Source organism: Petromyzon marinus, chromosome 47 (genome assembly GCF_048934315.1).
Source record: "Petromyzon marinus isolate PM22_M1 ecotype Great Lakes invasive population chromosome 47, UKy_Petmar_22M1.pri1.0, whole genome shotgun sequence".
Lineage (NCBI taxonomy): Eukaryota > Metazoa > Chordata > Hyperoartia > Petromyzontiformes > Petromyzontidae > Petromyzon > Petromyzon marinus.
Genome location: NC_133713.1, coordinates 12257627 through 12277532, shown reverse-complemented (window position 1 = coordinate 12277532; position 19906 = coordinate 12257627). Strand labels below are relative to the sequence as shown.

At 48.3% G+C, this 19906-nt stretch overlaps 1 protein-coding gene across 4 annotated transcripts in view; it reads left to right on the top strand.

The window, feature by feature from the left end:
• Nucleotides 1–19620, top strand: part of LOC116952619 (uncharacterized) — a 41106-nt gene extending 21486 nt beyond the window's left edge. For 3 of the 4 annotated variants that reach the window (XM_032972156.2, XM_032972152.2, XM_032972153.2), the window contains exons 18-31: nucleotides 766–981; nucleotides 2099–2374; nucleotides 3313–3410; nucleotides 5208–5409; nucleotides 8946–9218; nucleotides 9991–10172; nucleotides 10582–10729; nucleotides 11073–11878; nucleotides 12403–12522; nucleotides 13688–13799; nucleotides 15359–15565; nucleotides 16119–16227; nucleotides 17696–17795; nucleotides 18683–19620. In XM_032972156.2, coding sequence (XP_032828047.2) covers nucleotides 766–981; nucleotides 2099–2374; nucleotides 3313–3410; nucleotides 5208–5409; nucleotides 8946–9218; nucleotides 9991–10172; nucleotides 10582–10729; nucleotides 11073–11878; nucleotides 12403–12522; nucleotides 13688–13799; nucleotides 15359–15565; nucleotides 16119–16227; nucleotides 17696–17795; nucleotides 18683–18718 — 2885 coding nt within the window. In that variant the 3' untranslated portion in view covers nucleotides 18719–19620. The remainder of the gene's footprint in view (nucleotides 1–765; nucleotides 982–2098; nucleotides 2375–3312; nucleotides 3411–5207; nucleotides 5410–8945; nucleotides 9219–9990; nucleotides 10173–10581; nucleotides 10730–11072; nucleotides 11879–12402; nucleotides 12523–13687; nucleotides 13800–15358; nucleotides 15566–16118; nucleotides 16228–17695; nucleotides 17796–18682) is intronic. The other variant, XM_032972155.2, reaches the window with a different exon arrangement.
• Nucleotides 19621–19906: the final 286 nt, after the last annotated feature.

The following is a 19906-nucleotide window of genomic DNA, read 5'->3' as shown; positions in this document are numbered from 1 at the left end:
CTGTTGGAATATCAGTCTCATTCTGATAAGTGTAAAATAAAAAGGCAGTTCAATTTGCCAAACACTCTAAAATACAATAATTCTAGTTTATTACATTTTTCTCAATACAGTAACCTAGTAAAATAAAATACATGTTGGCGTTACGCATGTTGAACTTCTTTTGCATTGTACGGAGCCAACCGTGTTAATCGTAGGTGTGGGGGAAGAACAACAAACTAAGCACAAAAATCAGTTCTAAAGAAGCGTCTAAATGCCTCTCAAGACATCCAGAAAGGTAAACAATTGCTTATTTTATGGAGGCAGTCCTAGGCAGAGGAAACCGCATGGAACTTACACTTGTTCAACACAAATTACATTGTAATGCGGTAGCTACATAGCCTCTGGTGTTGCTGCTCATGCTGGTGTCTGATTTGCGTCTCGCCACCATGGCGACCATAGTGGCGACATGTTGATTGCCTCGCCTGGTATACAGGAGGTCTTTGCTTCGATCCTGACCCTGACGCCTGTATATTTGTAGTTTGCATGTTTCTCTTCCCATGGTCGCATGGATTTTTCTCCAGGTCTCTCCGGCTTATCCCTCCACATTTAAAATCATGCGTTCAGAGTATTTGGCTGCTATACATTTCCATATGATAAGCCGCTTCTTTGAGCTATAATATGTGGCCAAGTCGCTTCTGAAAAATATCTGTATAGCTCAGTGGGTCTTACTTGGTTAAAGAAAAAAATGTTTTAGTTGGTTGTATTGGTGTCGTGCCCGTGCCTCAGAGGGCGAACCGCTGCCGGCCGCCGTACCGCTTCTATCCGGAGCTGGCGGGCTCGCGGTGGGCGTGGATTCCGTCTTTCACCTGGGGCGGCCCGTCCGCGAACGGCCCCCCGTGGCCCGCTCACGCCTCGGCCTTCTGGGACTCATCGAGCAGCATGAGCTGAGCGCCATCCAGGAGGTGGACACGCCGCGCAGCGACAAGCAGCGCTCTGCCCTCGGTCAGCACCCGCCGTGCACCCACACTCCACTGACACGTGCATCATCGTCACATACACCGGCTTCTCTCGTCCACACTCCACTGACACGTCCACTCCAGGGACGTGCGGTCAGGGGAGGCAGGGGAGGCAGAGCCTCACCATACTCCAATGAAAATAGCTGTTACGAAAAAAAGAATAATCAAATAAAATAAATATTAATATTTTTCCACTGATCTGTGTTATAAATGTCATTTCTGTACGATTCGAATTATTTTTATAGTCAAAATTGCCAAATTTGCGGAGCTCCGCTGCAAATACAGGAAGAGACGAGAGGTGAGGCAGCGACAAGCTCAGCTTCCCCTCTGATTGCGCAACCCCTCAGTAACTGGATGGAGCGCGGGTAATAAGCGCAAGCCTGTTACTATCTCCGTATGTCACCAATGTAATGTTTTTAGACCCCTTCATTTCATGTCCTCGCCTTCCATGCTCCAGGTAACTTATTTAACGTATGTGTATAAAGATGTTTAGGCTCGCTGGTCTCGTTATGAAACTGCAATGAAAAAGCACCAGGGGAGGCAGCTATCACATCTGCCTCACTGAGGGGAATGCGTCTAACATGCCTCCCTCCGTGAGGCCACGCCCCCTCCGTGAGGCCACGCCCCCCTCAGTGTGTGAATCTGGCTCTGACACCAGCCAGTGCCTCCCCAACCATTGACCTCACCGCATGTCACTGGTCCACTCGTCTGATCTTGCAAAGTGGTCGATGAAACTGTTGTGCAGACGCTACTATTTTCTTCTTTCACAAAACCAGATATTACTGCCAGTTGCACAGCTATTTAGATTCGTCAATAAAAAGCAAATTTATAATTTCTGTACATTTTCATTGACATTTATAATGCTTTAGGAATTTAAAAAAATTGCTATTGTTGCATGGTGTTTCGTGAAAAACCTTTGGGGGTTGACAGTACCCTGCATATCTAGAAAGGATGGGTAACCACTGTTTGAGAAGTGAGCTCTCTAGAGCTACCAGTAATGTCGTGAGCAAGTCACAGCAGGGCTGCACCTTGACTGCATCTGTGCGACTGGACGTAGCAAAACACCCTTGCCATGGCGCCACTGCTGTTTAATTTAATCGCAGGCCTGGGTGGCTCGTTGCTGGAAGCGACCGCGGACAGCGAGTTTGGGGCCTCGTGCCGGGAGAGACTGCGTTTCTCCGGCGCCCTCGGTGAGGATGAGGTTGAGGAGCTGGGCGAGGACAACTCGTACAGGGACGGGCGACTGGAGGCGTCGTCTCGGGTCTCGGCCGAGGGACGTCCGCGCTCGTACTCCCCGGGCGACTCCGTCTACGGTGACGGCGGTGACGGTCGCAACTGGAGGGACGTACTGCTTGCTCCGTCCAGCAGCACGTGGGACGGTAGGTCCCGCCTCACTTCTCGCTACCCACGTTGAGTAAACTTAAACTAAACTTAACTTAAACTATATTTATTTTACCAGGTAAGGCTCACTGAGCTATATCACGCTCTTTCAGATGCGACCTAGCCACAAATGTTAGCTCAACGAAGTGGCTTATCACATGGATATTTATAGCGGCAGAATTCTCTAAACGCGTGATGTTGATTCTAAATGTGGAGGGAAAAACCGGAGGACCCCGAGAAAAATCCATGCGAACACGGGGAGAGCGGCGTCAGGGTCGGGATCGAACCCATAACCTCCTGTATACCTGGTGAGGCAGTTCAAATCTTGGCGGCCTGGTGCCTCTATGGTCGAATAAGGTCATGGTCGTTATCGAGTTCAGCATCATCATTGTCTGTGTCATGAGCTTTTTCCTCGGCATCATCATAATCATCATTACCATCATCAGCATTGTCGTCACTCCCATTGTCATCAGAATCATCATTATTAGCATTGTCATTAGCATCATCATCAGTATCAGTGATTGCCTTTGGACTGCTGGATGAAACCCAGATGTCGTGATTGCTCATATCTGCAATGTCACAATCTGTCTCACTTATGCACATGAACTGATCCCATCGTTCCTGCAACTTGTAGGCGCCTGCAAGTTGCAGGGTGGGTCCCGTTCATAGCTTAATGTTGGAACGTCTAAGTGGTCAGCGGTAATTTTATTTGGAGATTTCTAGCACCGTTTTTCAAGACATTGTACTCCCCACAAAGAACTATAGTGACATGACCGCACTCTACAATAACTTTTTCGCTGAAGTTATTTTATAACTTTATCGGTGAAGTTATTTTATAACTTTATCGGTACCGAGGCTCCCATGTACGTTATCGGAATGGGTAAGGGTTAAATATTTGGATATTCCTTCTCTAACCTTGTCCTGTTCCATTTTCCAGGTTCAACTCAGTCACCTGCAGTGCCGCCTGGCATTTCCGCTGACGTGAGCCTGGGAATGCCATCTTTCTTCAACGGAAGCCGTCTCCCACACACCGAGGTTTCCACTCTCTTCCTCGCACATGTTGTGGTTGTGCACTGCGGTAATGTCCGTGTCGCGATGTTACGCATCGTTTCAACGCGGTCGTTACTGCGGGATGTCTACCGCAAGCGCCAACTCTGCTCCTTCAGCGTCGTTGGTTTCACGGCGAAAGTAGAATAGAAGCAGCGGAAGTAAAAGTGTAAAGAAGGTTGAACAGGTTCAGGATTCTCTCTGAACTATAATGTCATGTATTTATATTGAACTTCTTTCGCACCGTACGTAGCCAACCTTGCTAATCGGCGGTGCGGGGGAAGGACAACAAACTAAACACAAAAATCTGTTATAAATAAATTATTTTTCACTCTCATGAAGAGCCTATTTCATCAAAGGATGATAAGAATCAATACAAGTCAAGTGAGTCATGGTGGCACCCTATTGACATCCCTGGTTTTAATTCCCCAGTACCGTGATGTATTGAGGAAACGATAACTGAGCACCTGACCATGATTTTAAAGTATTTTTGTTTGTTCTCATTCGTAACGCTTTAAACTTGTTGGAAAGCCCAGAACACACCGTGTGTGCCTGCATGAAGTATTTGTTTTTTGGGTTAAAATTTCCGTAAATGCTCAAATATGGCTGTGTTGTGATTTCACATCGCGTGCAAGGCATGATGGGAAGACTTAGTTTCACAATCGGACCTTTTGCTGTCTAGAAATCGCCGTTTGCATGTGTTTTTATTTTCAAAGTTGGTGTCTGTCCGTTGACGCTTGTGTGGATTTTGGCTGTTGCCAGACGGTTTGTGGACCTACAGTGCTTTGTCCCCTCGGAGGCCAGTGATGGCTGCAGCATCGCAGGCCAATGATGAAAACTTAGCCAAATCTGACCCTGCTTCTGGGCCCCGCGCCCAGAGGAGAGTGGGGCTGATTGCTCATTCCCGAGAAAAGCATTACCTCTGAGCCCGAGTTCACGTCTGTCTGTGTGTGCGTGCGTGCGTGTGTGTCCGCGTATTTGTGTGCATATTTGCACATGTCTTTGTTGTTTTCACTTTGTGATGGTGGGTGTTGTGTTGTGTGTATAGTTGCCCTCTTTTGTTTTTCTCGCTGTGTATTGTCGGCGTGTCGGTGTGCTGTGTAACATGGAAGTGTGTTTTGCATCTGAGCAATGATGACCATAAACTGTTCTCGACAAGAGACTGCCAACGTGCAGACTCCCCCGTGAAGTTCTCTACACTTGAACTGAGCTCAGATGCAGGCCACTGTTTGTTATTATCCATTGTCACTCATTGATACGGTGGACCTTTCATTTAACAACATGGCTTATTCACCAACATCATAAGGCAAAATAATGTTGATTTAGTTATTCAGAATGTATGTATGTTGAACTTCTTTCGCACCCATACGTAGCCAACCATGCAAATTGGAGGTTCGATTGTAAAGTAAGAGGACTACAAAAACCTTGGTCTTGCTTCAAGGACAATGTTTGAAAATCTTAGAAATGCTTTTGAGCTCACTCAATTATCTCGTTATACCACATTTTACTTTTTTGTCAAATAAAAAAAAACTATTGGACAGCAGTACACAAGTACACTGCCGAGTGAATAAAGGGCGTTGTTATTATTCTTGGTTCTTTCGGTAAAGTCACGTAGAAGGGAAACAATAAAATAATAAAATTATAAAACAATAAAATTATCACGACGTTTCGACTGCAACACAAGCAATCATCATCAGGTGTGAAAACCACAGCAAGAAATTTTATTATTATTTATTAATGGAATTGCTGTTGCATTTCTGTCACCACGGCTGTACACGTCTCAAGGCATCTCCCAGCTACGTGGAATGGCAGACCCCCGCAGAGGCCCGGGCCTCCCTGGGGAAACATGCAGCCTCTTCTCCCTCGGCCTCTCCTCCCTCGGCCGAGTCCCCCGCAAGCAGCGAGTCTCTGGCCACCACCTCCCCAGCCTTGGGCGCCATCTCCAGCGGCAGCCTCGTCTCGCTCTCCAGCGGCCGGCTGAGCCAGGGTGAGTGGCACGCTGCCGAGAGGTAATAGCAGTGAAGGCTGCGTACGGCGGTAGCGATGGTGTGACTACGTGCTGGAAGCGGTGGCGCAGTGGTTAACGTGCTGCACTTAGGACCCGGTGTCCGGGGTTCGATTCCCCCTCATGGGCAACACCGGTGACGGTTATCTGAACCGGTACTAGGGCTCTCCTAGCTCAATTCGGCCTCAAATAAGTATCTGGTGCCGTGTGTAAACATTGTCACTAGGGAGACAAGCCGTCAGGGCGTGGTGCTGGCCATCCACCCCCTCGTGTGCCGTGCTGGCCTTCGTAGGTGCTACTCGCTAACAGCGCTCGTACCTGCCATTTGCTGAGGCTATAAGGGTGATTATTGGTGGGGTGGCCGTTAGGGTGATCCTTGGTGGGGTTGCTAAGGATTTAGGCTATGTGGTGCTGCAATCTAATGGTTTGCCAAAGAGCAGGGGTAATGAAGCTTTCTCTGACTGAGGGCCCAATAGGCCTTTCAAATACTTGTTTACACAGTAGACCTGCAGTCTACAGGTTGTTGCTTCGATCTCCCTTCGTGGCAGTTGAAACAATGGGAAATGTGTCTTCTTGGTCCACTCCCCCTGTTGCTGTCCTCCCAGATGTAGGCACACACAGAATTGAGAGATTGCGTGCAGTTAGAGCAGGGGTCGGGAACCTTTTTGACTAAGAGAGCCATGAAAGCAAAACATTTGGAAATTTATTTCAGTGAGAGCCATATAATATATTTTAAAAGTGAATTCAACTAAATGTCAGTATAATAAGCCTCTGAATTTATTCTTTTAAATAATGTTGTTATAACACTCACCATTAATGCGACTTCTGGTGCTGCATGGATTTGCTGATGTCTTTGTAGTCGGGTTGGTACTTTGTAGTCGGGTTGGTACTTGGTGAGGTTAAGCTTCATGCAAGCGTTGAGGCTTTCATCCATTAAACGTGATCGTAGGTTGGACTTGATGTTTTTAAGATGTGAGAATGACTGCTCACATGCATACGTAGATCCAAACATGGTCAATACAGCAATACTCACACGCTGCAGTGTGTGGTATGTGACAGGAAGCGCGTTCCAAGTTTTGAGAATCAGCTGGTCTTCGGGTTGGAGTTTTTTCATTTCTGTCCACATGTGCTTGCTCGCCAACTCCGCTTTCTGTCGTGTGATTCTTTCCAAATCTTCATTCAGTGACTTGAACTTATTCACCCACATGTCTAAGGCCTTCAGGTCAGCCACTTCTGCTTCAAAATCTCTGACGGAGACACCAGGGATGTAATTCAGGTCGGCTGTGTTCAGTGAACACTCGTTTGGATGGGTGATGAACTTAAAAAGACGAGTGTGCTCACGAAATTCTCCAAAGCGTGCTTTGAAGGACTGTAGGAGACTGGATGTGCAGCCAGCTAGCTGGTGGAGATCAAGGTTTTGAATGGGCTCACTTGCTGTGCATGCATCTTTAAATTGGCTCAGTTTTTCAAAATGTAGTAAACGACCTGTTTCAAGATCCGTGATGAAAAGCTCCAGCTTGTTTTCAAAAGCAAATGCAGCTTGTTGAAGGGATAACACTGTATTTCCAATGCCTTGCATTTTCACGTTGAGCTGGTTCAGATGTTCAGTCAGATCTACGAGATAGTAAAACTTGAGGAGCCACTCGGTGTCGGCTAGCTCAGGATGCCCGACGCCTTTCATTTCAAGGAAAGTCCGGATTTCGTTCAGGCAAGCCGCAAAACGGCTAAGCACCTTCCCTCTTGACAACCAACGCACATTGCTGTGCAAAAGCAGACCAGGATAGTTATTTACAACTTCATCCAGCAGTGTTTTAAACTGGCGATCATTTAAGGCTCGGGCAACAATAAAGTTGATCACACGAATGACCAGCGACATCACTTCGCCAAACTGCCTGTCACACATCTGAGCACAAAGTGCCTCCTGGTGTATAATGCAATGGAAACTTAGGATGGGTCTATTTTCATGTTCACGGAGAAGCGCCACAAATCCTTTGTTTTTCCCCACCATACACGGAGCACCATCAGTACACACTGAGAGAAGTTTATCCATAGGTAGACTTTTTTCTTGAGCAAACTCCATGAAAGACTTGAATAAATCCTCACCTCTTGTGGACCCTTTTAATGGCAGAACAGCAAGACTTTCTTCGCGCAGTGTGTCACCAACAGCATATCTTGCAATCACGCTGAACTGCGACAAATGGCTCACGTCTGTTGACTCATCCAAAGCCAGAGAAAAGAACGGCGCTGCATTTATGTCCTTCAATTGCGTTTCCTCCACTTTGTTTGCCATCACGATGGAACGATCATGAACAGTTCTTGCCGACAGAGGCATGTCTTGTATCCGTTTGATTATCTTGTCTTTGTTCGGAAGATCATCAAAAAGTTCATTGGCTACATCCAGCATGAACGTTTTAGCATACTCGCCATCTGTGAATGGTTTTCCGTTCCTCACTATTGCTAAAGAACCAGCAAAGCTAGCCGAATTATAGTCACCTTGCCGGGTCCATACGCGGAGTTGCTGCTGGCTAGCTTGCACCCTGCTCAGCTCTTGGCACGCTTTCTTTCTGCTGTCTCCCGCAGGGTATTTTGATGCAAAGGTAGCGTGGCGCGTGTCGAAGTGCCGCTTTACATTCGACCGTTTCAACGATGTAATTTTGTCATTGCAAATTAGACACACCGCAGAACCCGCTCTCTCCACAAAGGCGAATTCTTCGGTCCATTCGTCCTGAAATGTACGATACTCGTCGTCTTTTTTTCTTTTCGCCATCTTCTTCGTCGAAGGGTTAGCTTTGAGCTAATGACCGAGCAGACGCAGTCTCAGACTGATTCAAAAGGGGGCGTTTACCTGTTTTACCCAGCAACGGCAAACGTAGGCCAGTATCATCCAATTAAAATAATGGACAATTGCTCCTGCAGCCCTGAACAGGACATGCGCAGTGAAAAATCGATGGATGGATTAAAACAAGTGAGAATATTTTGTTTTATCTGCGAGCCATATGCAATCATCAAAAGAGCCACATCTGGCTCGCGAGCCATAGGTTCCCGACCCCTGAGTTAGAGTTTGGGTACTCCCACTTCATCCAAGACGTTTGGCCAGTGTAAAAGAGTAGGCCATACAATGATAATAATTGACACTAATTAGGTGTCTTTCACAATGTCTCAAGGTGTTGTGCATCAAAAGGACAACGAATATAAATAAGGAACCGGTTGGCAACAGAAGAGCCAGAGAGGAGCAAAGCCAATTATAGGAAGGCTGTTTTAAAAGAGACGTATTTTCAGTTGGGAAATATCAACACTGTCGGAGAGCCTGATCTCCAATGGTCGGGAGTGCCACATTCCAGGGGGGGCACCAGTCTGGAGTTCCACAACCGGGAGGCCACAAGTAGGTAGCTTACTGTAGTTTATAGGCCTTTCTGCCAGCAGTGGTGTGAGTAGGCAATTGCAGGGCTGCACCTTTACCATGTTAGCATTTATTATAATTTATTTTATTTGAACGGATGCTGCATGTCAATTGATAGAAACGCTTGGGGAAGACGGGGCGCGGGAGGTCTGGGCGAGGCCAGCTGCCACCGCGGACGGGCCGCGGGGCCCTCCGGCCACACCAGGCAGTCGCCTGGGGCCCGGAGGCCAACAGGGAGACCCTGACTGGATGCTCTTGCCACACGGCCCGCACCGTGCCGCCCCGTCTGAGCACAGCTCCATCTACGAGATCATAGCCAAGTACACGCAGCCAAAGCACCAGCAGCAGGGTGCCCAGCCGTCGACGGAGCCGCGCGTCGCCCCCTCGCACGGTGAGTCCTTGCTGTGGCCCTGCTCACCGATGTTAACTACCTTGCCTGGTGGTATACAAGATGTCATGGGTTCCATCCCAACCTTGACGATGTCTGTATAAATCTTGACTTAAAGCTTTCGTGACTGCAGGAATTCATATTCTTTGGGTCTTTCGGTAAAGTCATGTAGATAGGTTCAAAGAAAATAACAAAAAACTAGGACGTTTCGATGGCAACACGAGCATTCGTCATCTCTCTCCCCGTAGTCACGTGTATTTGTCTCCGGGTCCTCTGGTTTTCCTCTCCACATCGAGAATCAACTTGCGTTTAGAGTAATTGGCTCCTATACATTTCCATGTGATAAGCCACCTTGTTGAGCTATCGTTTGTGGCCAGGTCGCTTCTGAAAAATAGCTATTTAGCTCAGCAGGCCTTACCTGGTAAATAAAAAAAAAAGTTTAGTTTTAGTTCCAGGCATGTCTTCTGAAATTACATGTGCCGGCTTGTATTGCGGAGTAGATATAAAGTGGTTGTGCAGCAGTGCGCACAGTGGTTAGTGCGCAATTTGCCTCTAAACCCGGCATCCCGCACTCACCAGCGTAGTGAGTATGGTCAAATAACCCTCGAAACCTGCACGGTGCTTGGAGGCTTTTATCCTAGCAGTGAATTGACAAAGGGCGTTAGGCATACGTAGACATAATGACATCACGGGACCTACCTGGGCATAATGACACGTGTACGAGAGGAGATGTTGTTCATCGCCCTCTCGGCCACACCTCCACCACGGCCGGCAGAGCCTCTGGCGGAGCACCCGGAGTCGACCGACACGTGGGACCCCAGTTTCGATGCGGGGCTGGACTTGAGCCGCGCGGACGCTGGGGCCCTGGAGTTTCAGCCTCTGGCCGCAGGGCCCGACTACACCCTCGACACATCCTCGCTCGCCGGCGACACGCGCCCCTCGCAGGTTCACTCTGCCGTGCGTTTGTCGCTTTTGCTTTGATTTAACAAACGCTATCTTGGACGTCTTTCCATTAGACGAAGAAATCACGAGTGCCTCTCGCTGGCTTGTGTGCAAACCTGTGCGTTCGAGAACGGCCCGCTGAAGTGGATACCACCGAACTGCGAGTGACCTCTCGTCTAGACAGTAGAGGGCAGTACTTTCCCACTCTTCTACCGGGGACAATTTTCTTTGCGTCGCATTCAAACTTATATTTTTAATTCTCATAGCTGGAATTGAGACCTTCAACTCGCTACGCTTGAGAACCCAGTTTAATAATAGCCCCTGGTGTACGATGAGGAAGATTGATTAACTTTTTGACTGTGAAGTAAATTTGTGGTACTGTCACCGATGTATCGACTTGTGCCTCCACCGTCTCCTCTCCCAGAGTCTGGCACTGTCTGGCACCGGTTCAGGGCTCAGTCGGATCTCGGGTACGTTGTCCGACTCGTCTTGCCCGAGCGCATCCCTCTCATCCGCGCTGAGTGTCGCGTCTAGCCACCCTGGACATCGCGAGCCCCAGTCCAGGGAGCCAGGTAAGACCCCCTGGGTATCACAGTCGGTTTCACCCGAAGTGTTTTAAACCACGATAAAAGCTCACGAAGCTATACAAAAGAATTTGTGTTGTGGTTCACACACTGCACTGGGAAGCCAGCAACCAGAGTTTGATTCCCAGCCATGGCTAACATCAGTGGCGAGCGATATATCTGCATTGGTACTGGTGCCAACCCATGCTGACCAGTTTGGTCTGGTATGATTAACAACCCCCCATTGACAAAAGGCTAACACTTAAACTAAATGTATTGTGGCACTGTTTTTAAGAACTTAACTTCGTGACCACGCGCGCAGGATTTTGACGTTTTGCTCATCGCATGACAGGCGAGGACGACGACCCCTCCTTCCGGGCGCTCCTGCCGGAAATGACGCTGCACGATTGCAGCCTGGCCACACAAGACACCTCATCCAACTCCACCCCTTCCGGTGCCTCGTGCTCGGTTAGCAGTCCCGCGGGGTTGGTCGTGGCTGAGGGCGGCGCCTCCGACACGTCACACGTGGCGCTGGGGCCCGACGAGGGGTCCTCCGGCGGGAGTGCGGCCACGCTCGTGTCCGTACCGAGTCGGTCTTTGCCGCCGGCCACGGGAAGCCTCCAGCGAAGCTGTACGTTCGCAGCATCCGGAGAGACGCAGCAACCGCCCCGTGGCGACGACGACAGCGTATCGGCTCGCAACACGGACACCACCGGAGCCTCTGACCGACCGAGTCCGGACGCGTCGTCGCTCCCTGAGCAAGCACTCCTCGCGACGGACGACTCGCCCTTGAGCGAGTACACGCTGGCGGAACACTCCAGCAGCGCCACCGCGCGGTCGGATCCCGAGCTCAACCGCGCCGATTTCCGGGCGTGCGCCGCACTCAGCGACTACGGCAGCAGCTTTTGGAGTTTGAGTTCGGATTGCGGCGGCGGCGGCAGCGGAGTCCCAGCAGCGGCAGCGGGCGGGAGCAGCCGGGCCGACGAGCGCGTGTGGTGTGAGCTGGCGAGCAAGCGGGAGGGAGGCGCGGGGGCCGGGTGGGACGTGCTATCATCGGGGGAGCTGGGACAGCAAGAGGAACTCCGTCGGATGGATTCCTCAGCTTCGTGGAGCCAGAATCTCTCACTGCTGCTCGCCTTCCCCGGCACGCGTGTGTGGGTGCGTACGAGCTGCGTGCAGCCGATCGTGCGCGCATTTTAAATACGATGTGCGCGTCATAGTGCGTGTTTGCTAACCGACTGCAAAGCTTTGTAACATATCACCCCATGTGACTGCATTGTCATGATGCGGATTCACGATTCAATTCTTAAACATTTTATATTTAGTTTTTGCCTTTGTGTTGTGTGTATTGTTCCTCCTTTTTTTGCCGATTTAACCTAAAATTACCGTGAGGACATTAGCATATAGTTTTCAAAAATCTAAAAATATATACATTTTTACACATGAGCATAAACATTAATTGTAATATATGAATTGCTGCAACGTTACACATGTCGGATTTCATACAGACCGACTTGGCACTGCCAGGAACCTTCATTGCTGGCGGTGGGGGCAGTGTATGAATAAGCAGCTGGAGTGTGGGGGAGGGGTGTGTGAGGGTGTGGGGTAGAAACTACCCTCAGCAAGCGTGGGAGGCTTAACGCTGCCCTCCCCTCTTCCTTCTCCCCCACGCGGGCGTCCAGGACTCGGGCCAGGAGACCGGGATCCTGGAGGAGCCCGAGTTGACCCTGGTGACCCTGACGGACACTGAGTCGAGCGTGCAACATGAGCTATCGCTGGACGTGACGCTCGAGGGCGACACGGTAAACGGACGCACATGACCGGCGATATTCCTTGTGATCGCTCCATGTCCTTGTCTCCGTCGAAGCTGTCAGGTTTACTGTACGACGGGACGTGAAGTTTGTTTTTTTATGATGGTTGCTGAGCACAGGCCAAAAACCCCCTAAATATCAATTGTTCAGCAGCAAACAGCACATTTGAAGGTGTAATTGATAAGAGTTAATGTTTTATTTTTTTATTGAGCAAGGTTATAAAAACTTGGGTAAAAAGACAATGGGAGGGAATTATGTGGATTCAACAAGTGGATCGAATTAACCACATCATAAGACTACATTGCCAGCAAAAGGGGTGTTAGATAAAAAAAATATTGTACTGTATCACTTTGTAACGTCTTTGCTGCCCGCCTTCAACCACCCCGAACTGGCCAGCGTGGTGAAGAGTGGGCAAATATCCCCCAACGAACCGGAAGACTTTGGGAGGCCTTTATCCAGCAGTGGATTGACATGTGTGATTCATCCATCGAGAGGGCTTATCTGAGCCTCACCTATGTGTTGACTTGGCCTTAAAAAATAAAATATCCTGGTGTTTTGCTTAAGTTTGGGGGTTTTTTTCGCACCCCTGATTATCACGGTTGGCTACATCCGGTGCGAAATAAATTTTCAAATACATACCATGGTATCATCACTGGGGAGACAAAGATGGCCAGGTATGGTGGTGGTCACATTCTACCCCCTTGTGTGCTGCCCCAACCTTAACAGGTGTTCTCCAAAAGCTCTTATCCTAACATTGTTTAAGGCCCGATAGCCAGGGTAGAAAACCTACGGCCTATAGGATGGATACGGTCCGCCACTATATTGCATCCGGTTCACAGCCACGTGAGGACTACCACTTAGAAACGGCCTGCATACATTATTTGTAAGCATCCCAGCCGCATGGCTCGGGTAATAGAGGGGAATATTTTCGACCTGTTAACACTGCGTGCAGAATTTTCATGCAGTCACTTTTGGTCGCCGAAAAGTTCCTCTTGCAGTGACTGAAGTGGGTATAAATGTCCAGCACGCCAAAAGTATTTACGATTCCTATTCAGCCCTCGGTATGTGAGGAAAAGGTTCCTCACCCGTGCTATATGGGATCGATCTTTGCGTGTAAATCTTCTCCCGAATTGACGATGCTATTATCTCGTTGCAGCAACCGCCTGCTGAGGACAATGAAGTAACGGGGCGGACGCCAGGCTGTGCCACTGATTCGCCGGGACAGCAGCAGCCGGGCCCGAGCACATCGCTTCAGTCGACAAGCGAAGGTGCGCGTCTCCGCTGGACGGTAACGCCTGCGTCGCCCATTCGGTCACGGGTACTGAGGAACCTTTGAGCCTAGCCAATGGTCACGCAGAGTGAGCCAGGAACGAGCTCATACAACTAAACTATTTTTATTTTACCAGGTAAGGCCCACTGAGCTATTTAGCTCTTTTTCAGAAGCATCCTGGCCCCAAATGATAGCTCAACAAAGTGGCTAATAATGTGTACATTTATCGCAGCCAAATACTCTAAATGCACGTTTCTAAATGTGGAGGGAAAAACCAGAAGACCCGGAGAAAAATCCACAAGACCACAGGGCGAACATGCGAACTCCAGAGGGGTCAAATACTTATTTCCCTCATTAAAATGCAAATCAATTTATAACATTTTTGACATGCGTTTTTCTGGATTTTTTTGTTGTTATTCTGTCTCTCACTGTTCAAATAAACCTACCATTAAAATTATATACTGATCATTTCTTTGTCAGTGGACAAACGTACAGAATCAGCAGGGGATCAAATACTTTTTTCCCTCACTAATTCGCAACCTTGTGACTAAAACGTGTTGAGCACAGCGCAACCCTACCGTGCATGCTACAGTAGATTCTCGGTGAACCGTTAGGGAAGAGTCGTATGGGTTTGCAATTATTTCGAGGTTATATGAACAATATTAAACAATCCAGAATAGAGGACAAAGGTTACCTCGCTTTTAATGTTACATATGTTGCAAGAGAGATGTGTGTTGAGGAGCAGCAGTGTAGCGGTTAGCACTACGCTGCGCTACGAACCCGGCGACCCGTGTCGCCGGGTCACTGGCGAACACCAGCAATAATTATCTGGACCGGTCATGGGCCTCCCCTAGGTCGACTCAGCCTCAAATAAGTACCTGGTGCGGTGTATATAAAACACCACTGGAGAGATAACGGCGGCCGGGTGCGGTCTTGGCCACCCACCCCCTCGTGTGCCGTGACAACCTTCATAGGTACTCGCTAACAGCACTTGCCCCAATAGTCTATTAAGGCTATATGGGGGATCTTTGTCTTTGATGTCAGTACAAATTATTTTGACATGTTGAAATGGGAGGTGGCAAGGTGGTTCAGAGGTGAGAGATTGCTGAGCCGCCACTGCTGAGATCTTGGGTCCCAAATCCAGACAGTCGGCTGTGATTAAACGAAGTGCTCAAATGTCGAGAGTTGATGGTCTCAGCCTGGTCACCAACAACTGTACAAAAATCCATCGCAGCAAATTTGGTTCTGTTCTCAATTTTACTTAATTTCTGCTCCGGGAAATGAACATCAGTTTCACTGTCATCAGATGAACATTTACTCTCATATTTAGCAGAGCAGGAGGGAAAATGTGTAGTCACTTAAAAAAAATATCCAAGGTAGCTCTGTGATATCCGCTTCCTTATCAAACACGAGGGGTTGCACTTCTCTGCAAGAGATCCAAATTAATACTTCGTCTCTTGACATTACGCCGATAGCCGTCACCGGGATGAACTGGGGAAGTTATTTTTTTAAACGTACAGACGCACAAATTAAAGTGGCAACGTGTCTGCCTGCCAGTGGTCGTGTCGGGCTGCGGACACTCTGCGTCCAGCCTGCAGGAGGCGTTCCAGCGGAGGAAGCAGGGCTTTATCGTGCAGTCGGAGAAACGCGTGCGAGAGGCGAGGAGGAGAGAGCAGGCCGTGCCCAGCGCCACCGCCCAGCGCGCCAGGGAGCGCAGCGGCAGGGAGCGTGCGGGTGGCGCTGCCACCGCTAAGCTGGTCGACGGTGAGTCAGCTCGTCCCCCAGGTCTGCACGTCTCATTAACGTCGCCATCATTAACTATGATCTGTTCACTGCTGGATGAAGGCCTCCGCAAACCATCACCATATCTCTGTTTTCCCAGACCCATCTATTGACCGTTGTTGTACCTTTGCGCTCAAACAACCGTCTGTATCAGAAAGAAAATGTTCTGCTTTGTTTCCATGGGTTACATTATATAAGGAGTTTTTTTCTGCCCACATTGCCAGCGGGAGTGGCTATGATCTATCCACTGCTGGAAGTAGCTCTCCGTGAGCCGTCGCCCTCTCTCCTGGCCACGCTATGCAACAATCCAGCTATTACCTACTTATGAGCTGCTTTCATTGCTCCATCTCTGCAGCAGACGTACTCTTTGCCATGTTCCCTCTTTTTGGCTGCCACTGTCGTTTGTCTTGACCATCGGCTATAAATCCCTTTTAGCGACGTGCACTACCCAAACCCACTTGCTTTTCTCAACGGTCAATATGACATCTCTACGATTGAACGAATGTCACGTGTGCGTGTTTGTGTGTGCGTGTAGTTCCCGTGTCTTCCCAGAAGTGCTCCCTGAAGAAGGTTGGGGAGGTAAAGGTGGTCACGTCCGCCGACAGGAAGAGCGCGGAGGAAGAGGCTGTCAAGAGGACGGCCAGGTACCTGGGCCCGTCGTGTGCGCTCGCGGGTTCTGTCTGTGATCTCACTGTCAGCGACACACAGACCGCGCTTCTTTGCGCTATGCATAAGACGGGCAGCATTTGAGTGCGTGCACCCAATCGCAAACAAATGCTACGCTATTATTATTGTTGTGCTTGTTTTACCCAGAAAAGCCTTGCTCAGTCTCAAGACTCTATTTGATGATGGGTCCTGCCAGGTTTTCGAAGTAGGGGCTCATGTTGCCATGTTCATTCCCAACTGAGTAACCTGCAGGCAACTCCTCAGCAGTGATATGTTTGGCCAATTCCAGTTACAGTTTGCGTTTTCTCTGTGCTGCGGCTATAGGAGGAAAGCAGGTATAACCGAACTGAACTCCCACTCATCTCCCCCCCCCCCACCCCGTTTGACATAGTGGACCACAGCTCTGGGGCTGGCTCATAACCGGCCCAAGGGAGGCCTGGCTGCTCACTAGGACTGAGAGCTCTTCTCTGTGACAGTAGCATGAGCAGCACAGGCCTGTCTTCAAAAGCACTGCTGTGTGTCATAATTGGTGAAATGTATCCGTGCTTGGTGTACAATGATGAGCAGGGCCGACAATACATTTGACGACGTATATGCTGACACGTAAATGTGCAATTCACCAGGCATGTAATGATTCTTTGATTATAATTTATTCTTCATGGGGAGGTTGCCGGGTGGCTTTGAGGCCAGAGCTGAGCTGCCAGAGCTGAGCTGCCACCGCTGAAGTCCTGAGTTTCGAATCCAGAAAGCCACCTGCGATGAGACTACCAATGGCTGCAACAAATTTCATGTAAAATGTGGTTCTACACATACATCGGATTAAAAACATATTGATGAACATAACTCTCTGTGGCAGTGACGGAGTTGGATAAATTGCCTCCCACGACTGTATGGAGCATAGTTCACTTGGAGGGGATCTCAGTGGTAGTTCTCCGGCATCCGCTTTTGTGTGCCATTTTCCAACGCGAAGAGTTGCCACTGCTTTGAATGAGAGGGGTGTCACGGTGGCAAGATGTTAAATACCTCGCCAGGTATGCAGGAGGTTGTGGGTTCGATCCCAACCCTGACACCTTTATATTTTGAGTTTGCATGTCTCTCTCTCCACTCCTGGTTGCGTGGATTTTTCTCCGGGTTTTTCCCTCCACATTTAGAAACATGCGTTTAGTATATTTGGCTGATATACATTTCCACATGACAAGCCACTTCATTGGGCTGTCATTTGTGATAGCCAGCTCGCTTCTGAAAAAGAGCTACACAGCTCAGTGGGCCTTACCTGGTAAAATAAAAATAGTTTTTAGTTTACAATTCTGAAGGGATTCTTGGTCTTAAGACATGCCCGGATTCAAATCCAGGGATCTCACCGGCTGTGCCAGCTCAGCAGGGCTCTAACCTCCAAGCCTCTCGGCCACCTTGGGCATTTCTCACTTTGAGTGAATGCCACTGCAGGTTGTACGAACGGCTAGAGGAGGTAAAGAACAAGAGGGAGGCGGAGCAGAGGAAGGACGTGTATACCAGGAATCGCGAGAAGGCGAAGGCATTCCACCAGGTGAGAATTACGGCACAAACTACCGCGTAAATCTCCCTGATGGTACGTGTTGTATAATCGTGCATCGAAGAATGTTGTACCTGCGCAACACTTTTTGAATATATTATATTCGAGATAACGGTGAAAAATGAAATAACCAAAATACTATATACTACAAATGAGTTGGCAAAATGAGACGGTATAAATTCAACTGCACAGTGGACCACCTGCAGGAGAGTGTATAGACAGAAAAGACTGTACAGACAGTAGAAATTAAAGTACAAAGGAAAGTCATTAAAAGTACAAAAAAATATGTTCAATTCAGTATCCAATCCATATTAACGTCCTCGCTGGCCTCTATTTGTGCTCAAAATGTTGCCTCTTATATTTTTATTTTAAGACCGCAGTGTCATTAACGAATTAGTTGAATTTGGTTTTTTAACACTGAAATTAGACTGACTACAAATGAGACAAACACAGGAATCAATTCTCGTATTGAATCGTGACCCCTAAATCGCGATGAATCATCGAATGATGGGAGCTGAATCATTGCACACGTCGTGCAAACCAACTCCCCATTGGTCTATTCAGTGGTCTATGAGCCACAGCTGAGAGTGAGCAGCGGGGCTCCATAATGTGAGTAGTTTGTGATCTGTGCCGTCGGATTTGGAATAATAGACTGAAGGGGCACATTTCCAAAGGGTTTTCACGAATCTATAAGTAGACTCCTGTATATTATGGACGTCAGGCTAATATTTATAACGCACCTTTTAAATAAAATGTAAAAATGAAAAACTCCAATGGTAGTCTTTCTGCAATCGTTACTGCTCGGAGTAACTTTGATGTTGGCATTCGCAAACTGCACTTTGCATAACTAATGTGTGCTCGTTTGTTTCTGATTTCTCTAGAAAACGCTGCAAAAATTGAGGAGCAAGAAGATGTAGCAGGGACGGGTATCGATTGAAATCGTGCACGCGAGTGTTTTTAATCTTGAACTATTTATTGACGTGTCCACTTAAATGTACCGTAATGATTCGTGTTTGTGTGGGAAAATTCCCTGTTTACAAAGTAGTCGTGGGCCTTTGGATGTGGCCTACACACATCCCGTCCAATGAACGCCGGCGGGATGTTTTACTTGTGATATATTTATTCACGAAAATTACTTTACACAAACCTCCTCACCCCCGCTTGAAGTGTTCCACACTGGGTGTAGTTCTCATATTGATACAGCACCGAGACTATTCTGTTTTCTTTAAGCTGTAGCATTTGAATCTTTATTAAAATGCGTACTTATGGGCTAATTTGGCTGTGTAGTTTCAGTAGCTTGTAAAAGCCGGTTTTTTCGTGATTGAAGGTAATGAGATTCCTGTGCTCATTAAATAATGTCAACAGACTTGGCAATACCGATGATTATCATGCTTTATCTTAAACCGATTCATGCATATCCATATACGCTATGAACAGGAGAACATTTACTTCTTCAATAATAATTTACAGATCTGTCAATTTTCTGCTGGATAAATGCCCCTCCCCCTTAACGCTTTGGCGACGGGGGTGCTGTTTGACCATACTTTACCACGATGGTCAGTGTGGGTTTGTGAAGGTTCGGAGTCTACCAGTTCAGATATCACTCGCCATTTATGTTAGTCATGGTGCGGAATCGAATTCAAGTCGCCAGTTTCAGAATGCAGTGTGCTAACCTCTGTGCCACCACTCCATCGCACTGTTTCCACACCAGCATTAGCATAATCTACAAGCATTCCTTCAACAACACATTCCGTTCTACAGTCCTGTGGTTTGATGTGCACCGATGATAACAGTTTGCAATAAAATGGTAATAAATGTTTGTTCAAAAAAGTTTCATTTGATGGGCTGTCGGTTATGCATATACTGCGTGCAATCTGTTCTAAGTCGAGTGTGTAGCTCGTCTTCAGATATCTTCAACTAGATGTTCCGGCACGCCTTGCCCTGCGGTCGAGTATCAGAAACATAGATGTGGAACAACACCCCTGATCGTGCGTGGATTCACTGCCCAAGGAGACGGCCACACTGAACCTGATGCTGCTCGCGGATTGTCGTCGCGCTCGATGACGCGGAACCATGCCGATCCAGCAGCAGGAGGCCTGGCTCGG